The sequence below is a fragment of the Gymnoscopelus braueri genome, assembly GCF_963280865.1.
Source record: "Gymnoscopelus braueri genome assembly, chromosome: 15".
In the NCBI taxonomy this organism is placed as follows: domain Eukaryota; kingdom Metazoa; phylum Chordata; class Actinopteri; order Myctophiformes; family Myctophidae; genus Gymnoscopelus; species Gymnoscopelus braueri.
In genome coordinates, this window is record NC_137620.1 from 34,720,144 (window position 1) to 34,733,921 (window position 13,778).

Genomic DNA, 13,778 nt, shown 5'->3' on the forward strand with positions numbered 1-13,778 from the left:
TGCTATTTTCGCCATTTGGAAATAGGGCTTAAGTGGTTAATTCATTAGGCACTTTTACCCCTTCCTAGAAATGAATTGGAGTCAAAAGTACAATATTTGTATTTGAAATGTAGGTATCCAAAAAATACAAATACTCAAGTAAAAGCACAGTACTCAAGTAAATATACTTTAGTTATTGTCCACCACTGTTGGAGAAAGTTGGCCTTAACCTATTAAAACCGGGAACACATCTGTGTAACCACTTAAAGGAGGAGTTCACCCAAAAAATGACTTATTTTCTATCAATTGCACACCCTATGAAGCCTTGAATCCATGGATTCTTTTTTGTTTTTGTCGCATTCCTAAGCTAATAATTTGATTCCCGTCTCCTACCAGCTAATGTATCCGGTAGGAGACACAAATTATATTATTTGTGTCTCCTACCGGAAATACACACAGTCATCAAATTATTGTCTTAGGAATGCCACAAAAACAAAAATAAATCCATGAAATCAAGGCTTCATGGGGTGTGTAATTGATAGAAAATAAGTCATTTTTGGGGTGAACTCCTCCTTTAAACCATTATTTTATGGGCTATTCAAAAATAGCAGCTATACAAGCTCATAGCTCTATGAGCTTGTAGATCTGCTCCTACTTGAAAAGTCATGAAAAGGTTGTGCAAATCTTTGAATAGGGGTCCCTGGTAGGGGTCCCTGGAACAAAATATTTTCAGATGGCGATCCGTGGCCAGATACATATAATTTTGGGGGGTCCTTGACATGAAAAGGTTTGAGGACCACTGATATAGCGACATAAGTTTTCCAGAAAACTGTTTCTAGGATTCAGAAGACATTTTGCAGAATCGAAAACCTGCAGGCCTTAATGGGTTAACGGTAAATACAGTGAAAAAAGGCAAACACTTCAGTAAAGTGAAGGCACGTGGCTGGTTGCACGCCGTCCCCAGGTGGGTTGTGCATGCATGCAGCCGTATGGCATAAGCGAGGCACTATAGGGGGATTATCCGTGCTCAGTCAGCCGCGCGCTAACAACCCGAGAATAATGAAAAAATAAAATACAATCTATTTTAAGAATGGGAGAGTGAAACCTCTGGGAGGAACATGCAGGGCACTTATATTGGAGGAAGCTAGAAAGAGCTGGAGCAATTCAGAGGGAAAGGTTTCACAGGGAGTTTAGTGCAGTAGTTGTGTTTTTTTTTTCGTGCCGCGGACCCCCAAATTGATATGGATTTTGGCCGCGGACCCCCCCATCTGAACATGTTTTGTGCCAGGGACCCCCAGAAGAGAAGATTTATGTTTTAAAATCTTCTAAATTATTCAAAAATGTCCAGAAATGTTCGAAAATAGCAGATGTACAAGCTTGCAGCGCGGCACGAAGTGACGCGCTGTGAGCTTGTATATCTGCTATTTTTGAATAGCCGACGTATGAATGGAAAAAGTGGTTAAAATGATTGTGATGCTACTGTATTATTAACTACTTTTGCTGGAGACCCCAAGGACCCCACTTTGAGCAGAGATTACACACACACACTCATGTTTTAGTTACTTAGGTTTGTTGAAAAATCTAATCTACATATCTGTTTAAATCTGTTACTTGAACAGATGCTAGGTTCACTGTTTACCTGCTGTCCTATGGTTTCAATGCACAGATTGTTATTTCGGTATAGTGTATTGTTTGACTGATGCTAGCTTCTTGGTTTACCTGGTATCCTATAGCTTCTTGAGGCACTACGCTGTCTCTGCATTCTATTTATGAGATTACCTTGCTTATTGTGAGTCGCTCTGGATAGGAGCGTCTGCTAAATGCCTGCATTGTAATTCAAGAGAGAGACGGAGAGATGGAGCGACAGAGGCAGCAGAGGGCTGAGAGAGAAAGATTGACAGTCTGGTGTTGACCAGCACAGCCCTGCTGGTATATAGAGTCAGCTCAGCAACTACTGCTCGCACAAGGCCAGTGTGTGTGTGTGTGTGTGTGTGTGTGTGTGTGTGTGTGTGTGTGTGTGTGTGTGTGTGTGTTCATCTGTATGCGTGCAGATGTGTGGTCACGGTTGCATGCATGTCAAGATGGGGTCAGCATATTCTTGAAGAAGGTTGAATGAATGTGCGCGCGCGCGTGCGTGTGTGTGTGTGTGTGACAGTGTGTGTGTGTGTGTGTGTGTGTGCATGCTTGCGTGTGTGCGTGTGTGTGTGTGTGCATGCGTATGCTTGCTTATGTGTGCATATCGCTGAAGTCAGGGTCAGCAACTTCTTGGAGTGGGATTGACTTGCATGTGGTGTGTGTGTGTGTGTGTGTGTGTGTGTGCGTGCGCGTGCGTGCGTTTGCGTGTGTGTGTGGGTGGGTGTGTGTGTGTTCGAGTGTAGGCTGTATACTGTAGTTGAGTCCAAAACTTGTGGACTTCTGCAAAAACAATGATAAGGTTTAGCCCTCAGTTTTCAATGATCAGTCGAGAAAGTAGAAAGCTTCAAATTCAGACCAAGTCTGACCATTTCTTCTCGTCAATGTAAGCCATATTGTGCAGAAAGCCCACCAACTATTTTTATCTCTGCCACAGCTCAAAAAGTTGAAGGTGTCAAAGGCAGGGATGTGTGACTTTTACAGAGCCGTGACAGAGAATCTTATCACTTTCTCTATCACAGTGTGGTATGGAAACTGCTCAGCCCATGACAGGAAGAAGCCTAACCACTTGAACCCCATGTTCTGGGAGGCAAAATTCGCCAGAAATAGGCGTTGGCGTTTGGTTTAGATCTGCCTTGCGATAAAAATGAATACAAATCTGCACACCAGTGTACTCCCGTTCGCAAATATGTTTTAGGTGGTAACGTTTTGAGCCACCAGTCTCTTCCTCAGACATGGGGTCTGAGCCTTTTTCTCTTCAGATCTGCCTAGCATCTGTGATATTTATAACATTGACATTCTAATGATGCACCTGATAATAATCATGGACCCGTCTCATCCATCAAATTGCACTTTTTGTCCCGGGTAACTATACTTTCCGTAATTGCACATTATCCTGCCAGGGTCTTTAACTCCTCATAATCAGTTCAGACTATGAGCATTTATCTGTGTCCTCGAGTGTTTTGTTAATGCACCAGACACTTGTTTAATTTATTTAGATTTTTTTTATGCTGATGTATTTGTCTCGCATTGTTTTGTCTATAGCCTACCCCGAGCACACAGCACAAATTCCACTCAATGTTTCATTGAAATGGTAATACATTCTTGAATCTATTGGTCCTCTTCAATTGATGCCAATGGCAACGTGAACGTACTGAGGTTGTGGCTTAGTCATACCCTGTTTTTACTACAAATATCTGTGACTGCCAAAACATTTACGGAACATTTTGGCTAGATTAGTAATGTAGTGTGCTGTTTAAATAGCCGAGGTGCACATGTCGACAGTGGCTTGTTTGGATTCCAAAATGTGTCATCCACTTAGATATACAGTATATTTTTTATTGTGGTTGCAATGAATCAGATTTGGAGTCACACTGTACGTCATAGATATGTCATGGTTCTCAGAGTGGGGTCCGGGGACCCCCAGGGGTCATTGGGGTGCTTCCAGGGGGTCCCCAGCAAAATCATTGATAGCTGGGAATCAAATGGACTCTTACAGGTGGAGTCTCAGATGTTAAGGGTTAGTGTTTTGCTTAGGGACACTTCCGCAAGTACACTGGGCTAGCCGACGTTGGCTATGGCTTCCCCACTCTATTTACCCTTCCATCCAAGTCCTAACTGTAATGTATTGTGATTCGCCTTTTGTAATTTGGGCCTCCGTAGCCGACACCTATATTGTCCCTCTGTGCCTAGCGTACTTGTTCTTCTTCCGCACCGGTCTGACAATAATAATAATCATAATACAATACAATTTATATAGCACTTTTCTAAATACTCAAAGTCGCTTTACAAAAAGCAGAAACAACTTTATTAGGAAAACATTATAAAAGGGCTAAAAAAGAAAACCCCAAAAATAGAAAGTAGAAAAGTGTAGGTAGGGCATGCAAGTCTGGAAAGTTTTGAGTGTGGTTTTAAAAGTGGAGAGGGTGGGGGCAGCTTTGACGTGAGCTGGGAGTGAGTTCCATAGGGTAGGGTCAGCAACTTAGAAGGCCCTGTCACCCCAGGTTTGTTTCTTTGTCATGAGGACGTCAAGGAGGTTGGCATCACCAGACAATAAACACAAGTCTGAAGCATGCTCGTTGACACATTACATAAGTATGTTACACCAACAGCCCTCCATTCTATCTACAGACCTTGCCAGCAATAGTCAGCATCTACAGCATTGTTTCACGGACCAATCTTTATGGGTCGCGAGTAAATATCCCCTTTTTTCTGTTTCCTACATTTAAAAGAATATATTATTTCAAGAGATTTAAAACAGTTGAAACAAAACTTTTCATCAATTAAAAACAATTCCAACACTTTTCAAAAATATTTATAAATCAAATTTAAAACATCTCATAATTTCTATAACAAAAAAAACTTTTAAGAAGTATTGAAAACAGCAGATCTATAAGCTCACAATGTGGCGCAAAGCGAAACGTTGTGAGCTTGTAGATCTGCTATTTTCACAAGTTTGTGTCCCGGGCAAACATCTGATTTCTCTTTTGGGTCTTGAGCTAAAACGTTTGAGAACCACTGATTTACAGTAGTGAGAGTTTCACCGGTACAGCATTCTTAATGTCGACAGAAATCCACCCTGTTGCAATGCAAGGCAAATGAACACGGAAACATGGGCAGCTGTTTTTTTTTTTTAGTTGGAGTGTGAAACTAATGTAATGGAAGCTGTCTGTTTGTCCCTGTCTATTTATAATTAAGCAATGTTTGTAACTTCTGTCTGCAAATACAGTATGTGCTGGCGGCGGGTGCTGGAGATGCCAAAACAAACTTAGTGTCTCTGAAACAGCCACACAGCTCTAGGTGGCATATAATGGAAGCCAGAACTTTAGGAGTTGAGGAGAACTCCTAAAGTTGAGGATATTGCAATTGGGCCACTTAACAGTAAAGTGGTCCGCCGAATGGCTGCCGTGTTAAGTGGTCAGATGGGTGGGCCGCGAACGCTTTCGAGATTTTCAAGTGGACCCTGATCCAAAAAACATTGAGAAAAACTGTGTTAATAATACATTTCTCTCTTTCTCTCTCTCTCTCTCTCTCTCTCTCTACCAGGTGAATCCCGGGCCGTGTTGACGTGACCTGACCCAGACGGCCGTAGCAGCGTCCAGTCGCAGACGTTTTTTATTAAATCGCCGCACGGAGCTCTGGCAGCCATGGCAGAGCCTCCGCTCCTCCTCGCCCTGAGCTCCCACCGCCGCCGCCATCCCTCCTCCTCCTCCTCCTCCTCCTCCTCCTCCTCCACCTCCTCCACCTCCTTCCTCTCCCTCCTCCTCCTTTCCTCGCTGTTGTTCCTGTCCCTCCCCGGAGTGGTGCAAGGTGGCGCGCCAGGGGACGGTGAAAAAAAGAACTGCACGGCCACCGGAGACCCCTGTCAGGAAGGTGGGTGTCGGCCCCCCCGCTGTGAGCATGACTTTGATATGAAATGGCGGGCGCAGGAGGCCAAGGCTGGTACACGGGCAGAACCCCCCGGTGCACCTTGTCACACCTTGTGTTTTCAATGTCAGCCAGTGTTATATAATAATACAGTGGTTCTCAAACATGTTCATGCCAAGGGACCCATAAATTGATATGTATTTGGCCTGCGGACCCCCTTCTGAAAATGTTCTGTGCCAGGGGACCCCCAGAAGAGAGGATTTGTGTTAAAACATTCAAAATTATTCAACATTTTTCAAACACTAAATAAAGCAGATGTACAAGCTCACAGTGCGGCACGAAGTGACGCACTGTGAGCTTGTACATTTGCTTTTTTTGAATAACCAAACGTATAAAATTATTATTAACGTATAAAAGACCCTGGGGGGTCCCCGGACCCCACTTTGAGAACCACTGGTTTTATTAGATGTCATCCTCCACTATGTATCACAGCTACAGTTTAAACTGGGCTTAGATTACAGGATTTGTTCAAATCAGATTTGGAAAATCTGCCAGTGTCACACACTACAGGATAATCTTATAAGATTATGGTAAAATTATGGGGCATCACGCACTGCAGGATTTTATTGAGATTATCAGGCTTGCAGGAACGCAGCGCCTCACGTCATTTCATGTCACGTGATCACATTCGGAAGCAGCAGGAGTAACAACGAACGGAGCCAGCTGGTGATAAATACTCGCGATTATGTCTAAGAAGACACGTTGTAGACGGTGTTCTTGCCACAATATCAACAAGCCTCGGCTGTCCTACGCAACACAAGTTGTTTGGACTGGTTGCCGTGCCAAAAGTCCTCTCATTCACTTCACATCTGTCTCATTGTAGACTTGTCTTTCTCTCATTCACTTCACATCTGTCTCATTGTAGACTTGTCTTTCTCTCATTCACTTCACATCTGTCTCCTTTTAGACTGTCTTTCTCTCATTCACTTCACATCTGTCTCCTTGCAGACTGTCTTTCTCTCATTCACTTCACGTCTGTCTCCTTTTAGACTGTCTTTCTCTCATTCACTTCACATCTGTCTCCTTGCAGACTGTCTTTCTCTCATTCACTTCACATCTGTCTCCTTGTAGACTTGTCTTTCTCTCATTCACTTCACGTCTGTCTCCTTTTAGACTGTCTTTCTCTCATTCACTTCACATCTGTCTCCTTGCAGACTGTCTTTCTCTCATTCACTTCACATCTGTCTCCTTGCAGACTGTCTTTCTCTCATTCACTTCACATCTGTCTCCTTGTAAACTGTCTCAGTCGCGTGTGACTCCCGCTGTACCGTTCCACTCAGACAGTAGTGATCGTCCAGATAAATATCAAAAGTGTTTGAAAATGATCGGGACGGCCCTGAACGTCCGGTGAGCAAGTCGGGAGGCTTAAGATTGGATCTTTGAAGCGCTCACACACTAGAAGATAAACCTGCCAGATACAAGCTCCCGATCTGAACTGGGGCAGGGAACAATAATGTAACGTGATGCAGCGTGTACTTTACGAGCTTGTAGATCTGCTATTTTTTTCTATTTAAGAAAAAGCAGAAAAATAAAAGGGAAAGGGAAAGTGGTTAAGTGTGTCTTTGTGTTTTTATAAATATTGAACCAATGAAAAGTGTTAACAAGAGCTTGTGAATAAATAACTACATTGGATTTATTGTAACATTGGTTCTTGTTTTTTTCCATTTCCTGAAAAGTAACAGTTTTGGACATATGAGTTTTCCGCCCCACAGCGACACATAGCTCATTAGATAGCACTGAGATGGAATGGCATTTTCTAAGATAACATTGTGTCCTCCAGTCATGCTGTGTACTCTATTATAGCAATCACACATCCAGTAATATGTCTGTGGAGCCATAATTTAACACTGAATATTACATTTACATAACACTTAATCAACATGAGTTAATTTCACTGATTATACCAACAGTAATTTGCCACTTAAACCATTAAGACCTGGAACGCATCTGTCCTTTTTTTATTTGAGCTAAAAAAGCATTATTTTACACTTTGGCTATTCAAAAATAGCAGATATACAAGCTCATAGCGCGGCACCGAGTGCCGCGCTACGAGCTTGTAGATCTGCTATTTTTGAAAAATCTAGAAAATGTGTGCAAATCGCTCAATATATGTTTTTTAAAGCGAACATTTGTAACTCAAATCTTTGCTTCTGGGGGTCCCTGGAACTAAATATTTTGGATGGTGGTCCGTGGCCAAATACATATACATGTGGGGGTCCTTGACATGAACATTTTGAGCACCTCTGATATAGAAACATACTTTTTTTCAGAATACTGTTGGGATTTAGAAAACATTATTTTGTAGAATCGGCTTCAGGTCTTAATGGGTTAAGCGCTATATCGTCGCTGTCGGGTGGAAACCTTGTAAATCCAAAACTGTTACTTTGCAGGAAAAATTTTATTAACCTGTGTTCCTATGGATCCAATGTAGTTATAACCTCTAGTTAATACTTGTTATTGGCTCAATATTTATATTACCCACAGGCACATTTTTTTCTGTTTTTTGCGGCTTTTATGCCTTTATTAACACATTCCATGCCAGAGTTTAATCTCATAATGTACTCACCAGTGCCAGCGTTTTATTGTTGTTTTTTTGTTTTTATCATGTCGCCACAGACCTCGCTAAATAAGTTAAAAGTGCGCGTTCATTTGGTTCTAAACACACAGCGGATCCGTGAGAAACGTCCAGCGAAAACAGTTTCCAAATGCGAGCCGCCATCTTGAAGCTACAGCCGATACACGCTAAACAGTGATCAGCGAGGAGAAAAACAACAAACCGAGAAAATCGAGTTTTAAACAGGATCCCAGACAGGAAGCGGATACGATCGAAAAAACCGGAACCCGAATAATTCCGTTTCCGACCGAAAACCGGAAACGGAAATGGATCAAAAAAATTCGGAAAGTGCACCTTGGGCGATTAACATGGGAATCGGCGGTTCGCGTAGATCTACGCGACTGGCACGCTGCGGCTTTAAATAGGTTCGCGTAGATCTACGCGATTGGCATTCAATGTGTTAATAGGATAGTAGTCTGACAGGAAATGGGGAGAGAGATGGGGAGTGACATGCAGCAAAGGCCATCGGGACTCGAACCCGCTGTCAGGCTACTTTGGAGACCCAGGCGCCTGGCCCCCACGGACACTCTTAACCACTTTAAATTTTTTCTTTCTTCTAAAAATAGCAGATCTACATTGCGGCGCATCTTGTGAGCTTGTCGATCAGGCTGAATGGTGCTATCTTATAATGAGCATTAGTGAGGACCAATTATATGAAGATACTGTAGGTTGAAAATGGTTGAACGTGCTCCTTTAAACAGTGCTTTCCTCAGATTTCTTTTAGAACGGTAACTCTTCTCTGTAAGGGCACTTGACAGTATTCTCTGGCATTGCTTTAATCATTATACATTATATACATTTCTCCTGAGTGAACCTGACAGGACGCACAAAACACGCCGCTCGCCTGAACGCATTTATTCCCTCTCTCCAAAGACACGCTGACATTAAAGTAATGCAGTGGACTTAAAGCTTCTCAGCGTCATGGCAGAAGGCTGTCATGGCTGTTGTGAAGAAAGGAACGACATTAGAGAGAGACAGAATCCACATATCGAGTCTTGCATGATGAGCTCGGTGAGTCATATCTCTCTCCGTGGGGGATTGAAGGACCTGGCTGGCTCTGAAGGCTGCGTAGATGTCGATGTGTTGACATGTGAGCCAATGGGAAGCAATGCACTCTGTGTGACATCTAGTTAGGTGTGTGTAATCAACACACTTAACCCATCAAGACCCATGCCTTCTAAATCAGTCCTAACAGTTTTTCTGAAAAACTTCAGTCAGTGGTTCTCAAACTTTTTCATGTCAAGCTCCCCAATTTTTTTTTATAATTATGTATTTGGCCGCCGACCTCATCTCAAAATATTTTGTTCCAGGGACCCCCCGGAAGCAAAGATTTGAGTTAAAAATGTTCGCTTTAAAAGAATATATATTCAAAGATTTGCACAAATTGTCAATTTGTTTTTCAAAAATAGCAGATCTACACGCGCTATGAGCTTGTAAATCTGCTATTTTTGAATAGCCAAAGTAGAAAGTAATGCTTTTTTTATAGCTCAAATCTAAAATGACACAGATGCTTTCCCGGTTCTAATGGGTTAAGCCAAGCCGCCCGCCGCCCCCACATGGCTCCTTGACAAGGCGCTAATTTACACGCAATCACAAACAAGCGCGTTGCTCGATGAAAATGACTTGCTTTTCAACTTGACGCGTGTCTCATTTGAAAATAGCAAGGTTACTCTTGTTCATATACAACTCCATGAAATATGATGCCTCAGATAGCCTATTTCAATCATTATTTGGCATTTTCAGTATGCCTTTATACAGTTACAGTACATCGTCTTCTATGTCTTCTTAGGAGCCACATTCTGGTATGATTTGTTTAATAGACAAATGTGCTCACTGGAATAACTTGACCTCTTGTTCATTTGCAGGAGTGGTACTGCCCATATGGAACCCCCAGAACCCCTCTGTGGGGGACAAAGTGGCGCGGGCCATCGTTTACTTTGTAGCCCTCGTCTACATGTTTCTGGGCATGAGCATTATAGCTGACCGATTCATGTCTTCTATAGAGGTATGTTACACACGAGCACGCACGCACGCACGCACGCACGCACGCACGCACGCACGCACGCACGCACGCACACAAACACACACACACACAAACACACACACACCCATACACCTTATCAATGGCTAGCCCATGCAGAGCCATACTGTAAAAGCACCGCCAAACATTTCTACAATGTCTAGAATAGAGACTAGTATGTCTATGCAATGTCAATGGGCTGTCTTTTTATTTTCTTACATGTATTTGAACTTTCTGCATTTCCTCCTCATCTACTTTTACTCATCAATATGCAAACCAACCCATGACATCAACATTTTCCAGGATGTGCTTGTGGTGTTAAATATTGAGAGTTATTGTGAAGTTTGCAAATAGATGCAAATAGATGCAAATGCAGCCTAAGCAGTCTTGAATTGGCTGTAATGTTGTGGGTCTAAGAGCAAAATGGCTTGCGTTTGGCTCAATGAAATGCTAATTTCCTTATAATTCTGAATATTGCAAGGGCTAATAGCGCTAACCTTGTGTCCAGGTACACAGTGAATGTACATTCTTTTTCATTTCTTCCCTATTTGTCATCGTTGCTGTCGGGCACAAACCTTGTATCTCCGTATTTAAACTTTTGGTAAATGAATGCCCTACTACTTCATCATACAAGAGTGTCACAAAAAAATTGTGAAAATAGCCGATCTACAAGCTCACAACGCGTCGCGATGTGACACGTTGTGAGCTTGTAGATCGGCTATTTTCACTATTTAAAATGTTGTTTTAAAATAATGATAAAAAAGGAACCGTTTTGGATATCGTCTCTGTCGGGTGGAAACCTCATATGTCCAAAACTGCTGCTTTTCAGGATTCAAATTCAAAAGTAGCAGATCGACAAGCTCGAAACGCGTCGCTTTGCGCCGCGTTTCGAGCTTGTGGATCTGCTACTTTTGATGCTTTTGTGTATCGCTGTTGTATGATCGAGTAGGACATTAATTTAGGAAAAAACACAAAAGGTTAGAATATGGAGATAAGAGGTTTTTGCCCCTACAGTGACGTCATGCTGTTTATCTCCCACGCATCATGTCCTCCTAGTTGTAACCACAGACAGTGACATGTGGTTCGCGGTTAGTGCGGTTGCCTCAGCATTTCATCACAGTGTACGCCCAAGCCTCACAAGAAACTTTTATATCCTGCAACTTTGTGGAAATCATCTTTTTTTTTCAACCACATCATGAACCCTATAGCGTCCCATTTCTGGGCATGTCATAATGAAGGTTATTATAGTTGACGAAAACTAAGGAAATATCTAATTAGATTAAATATTAACTGAAATAAACTTAAAAACAAGGCTTTACAATTAAAAATAAATAAATAAATAACTGAATCTGTATTGTGTGCTTACAAAATGAACAAAAGCTAACTAAAATCATAGATAAAATGTCCCTATAGTTTTAGTCGTGAAAGAGAGAGGAAATAGCAGATCTACAACGTAGAACGTGCCGCATCGTGACACGTTGTGAGCTTGTAGATCAGCTATTTAAAAAAAAGGGTTTCGGTTTCGTTTCCCCATACATGTATTACAAATTAAAAAAGTTAAACTAACACTAAATCTAAATCTTCACTAAATCTTGCAAACCCGCTTTAAAAACGAATCAAACCTAAACTAAAATTCAAAACATGAATTCAAAACAAAATAAATAATTAAAATGAATAAACTTGAGACCATTATTGATCCTGAAATATTCAGCTCAAGAACAGAATAAGTAGTAGAGTAAGTTCAAATAGGATAATATGAAAGTCTTGCTGTGAGCATCTGTTCTCCCCTCACGGATCCGTTCCCTAGTTCACTCAATACTCGCACTTTTGTTGCCGAACTCTTATTTTCCCCTCGACTACGTTTTGCTTGGAAGATTTTCTTCCTCAGCGTGGATTTAATTAAATAAACACGTTTTTCCTGCACTTGGATGCTGCTTGCAAAGTATGTCATTACAAAATAAGATGCAAATGCACAACAATTCATTACACCCCAGATGTCTCAGCATTCCAATACACTTCATAAATATTGTATGTAAATATGTGTATTATTCATCTTCATCTCCCTCCTTTTCATATTATTCACCTCCCATATCCACGTCCTATAAGTATATGTGACAGCATGGTTTCTCTACGATTACATTTATTTGTTGCCTCATTGTATACTTCATGGTATAATGGTGCCACTCACCGAAAATAGCATGGACACGACACGTTGTATATGTTTGTAGATCGACACATTTCTGCGTGTGGCACCGTTGTACAACGGAGCATAAAATAGGCATAAGAGGGTCTGGCTGTTTTTCTTTTCTCTCTCTTCTCCTTACATCTCCCTCCGGATCTTCTCTTCAACTTCTCTTTATACTCCTCTGCTCTCCTCTCCTCTTTTCATCCCCCCTCTCCTCTCCTCTCCTCTCCTCTCCTCTCCTCTCCTCTCCTCTCCTCTCCTCTCCCATCTCCCACGCTCTATTGATCTTGCCATCTGGCCAAACAGTGATTACACTACATTTTATGTGTTTTTCTCTCTCTCTCTCGGTACAGGTGATAACCTCGCAGGAGAAGGAGATAACCATTAAGAAGCCAAACGGGGAAACCACCACGGCTACGGTGCGGATCTGGAACGAAACGGTGTCTAATCTCACGCTCATGGCTCTGGGCTCCAGCGCACCGGAGATACTGCTGTCAGTTATTGAGGTATGGGGACACCACACCACAGTACTCTGTAAATAAGCTCTACACTGTGTTCATTACATTCAACACTGGGGATTGCACTGTGTGTACACTACAGGAAGGGTTGTATTTACTCAGCCCATTTGGCCTTCATCAGGCCATATAGACCGTAAAAATGTATGGACAAAGTCACGCCCCTGGTTTCTACAGACTAGTTTTGAAGTCTGTTTTTCAGCTATTTCAAATGTTTCTATATCCGGTCTGAAATGCTAACAGCAATTAATGCTATTGGCTGCAACCGCAGCGAGGGCGGGTCTTCACTCCGTAGAACCAGTAGAAACCCTAGAAACATACCCTACTTTATAATTAATTTTAAAATGAGATGGGACAATAATTTACTAAACGCATATCATGATGATTTAAAAACATAAAGTGTTTATGAACAGGTTTACTAAGGTAATAAAATCAAGTATAAAGTCCGACCAAAACCTCATTCAGTTGTATTGAGATTATATTTTACTGAGGGTCCCCACAAAATGTGTTAATACAGCATCACAATCATTTTAACCCATTTATCCATATGTTATACATTAGCTATTAAAAAATAGCAGATATACAAGCTCACAGCGTGTACGTTTTATTGTTAAGGTTGGATTGAATGCCTAACAATGGACCCTTCGCTAAACCCCACCCCAAAAGCGATTGTCCAATGCCAGCTTAGCAACCGTTGTTAGCCTGGCATAGGTCTGGCAAACTTTCGTCACCTGCCATAGCTGTCAATGTTACATCGCCCGCACACACACAATCATTTGCAACATAATGGCAAGAATAGGAATACCACGATAACGTAATGGTGACTATGAACCACTTACCCAAACCCGTTGGAGGCTGCTTTTCCCAAGCTGAAATCTGCACTTAAACTGCAAGGCTTCATGGCTG

The 13,778-nt window shown here is 41.9% G+C and overlaps 1 protein-coding gene across 1 annotated transcript in view; it reads left to right on the forward strand.

Moving 5' to 3' along the window:
• Positions 1-13,778, forward strand: part of slc8a4b (solute carrier family 8 member 4b) — a 178,845-nt gene that overhangs the window by 74,270 nt on the left and 90,797 nt on the right. Inside the window, exons 2-4 of the mRNA XM_080451065.1 lie at positions 5,158-5,484; positions 10,018-10,157; positions 12,711-12,863. Coding sequence (XP_080307191.1) covers positions 5,259-5,484; positions 10,018-10,157; positions 12,711-12,863 — 519 coding nt within the window. The 5' untranslated portion in view covers positions 5,158-5,258. The remainder of the gene's footprint in view (positions 1-5,157; positions 5,485-10,017; positions 10,158-12,710; positions 12,864-13,778) is intronic.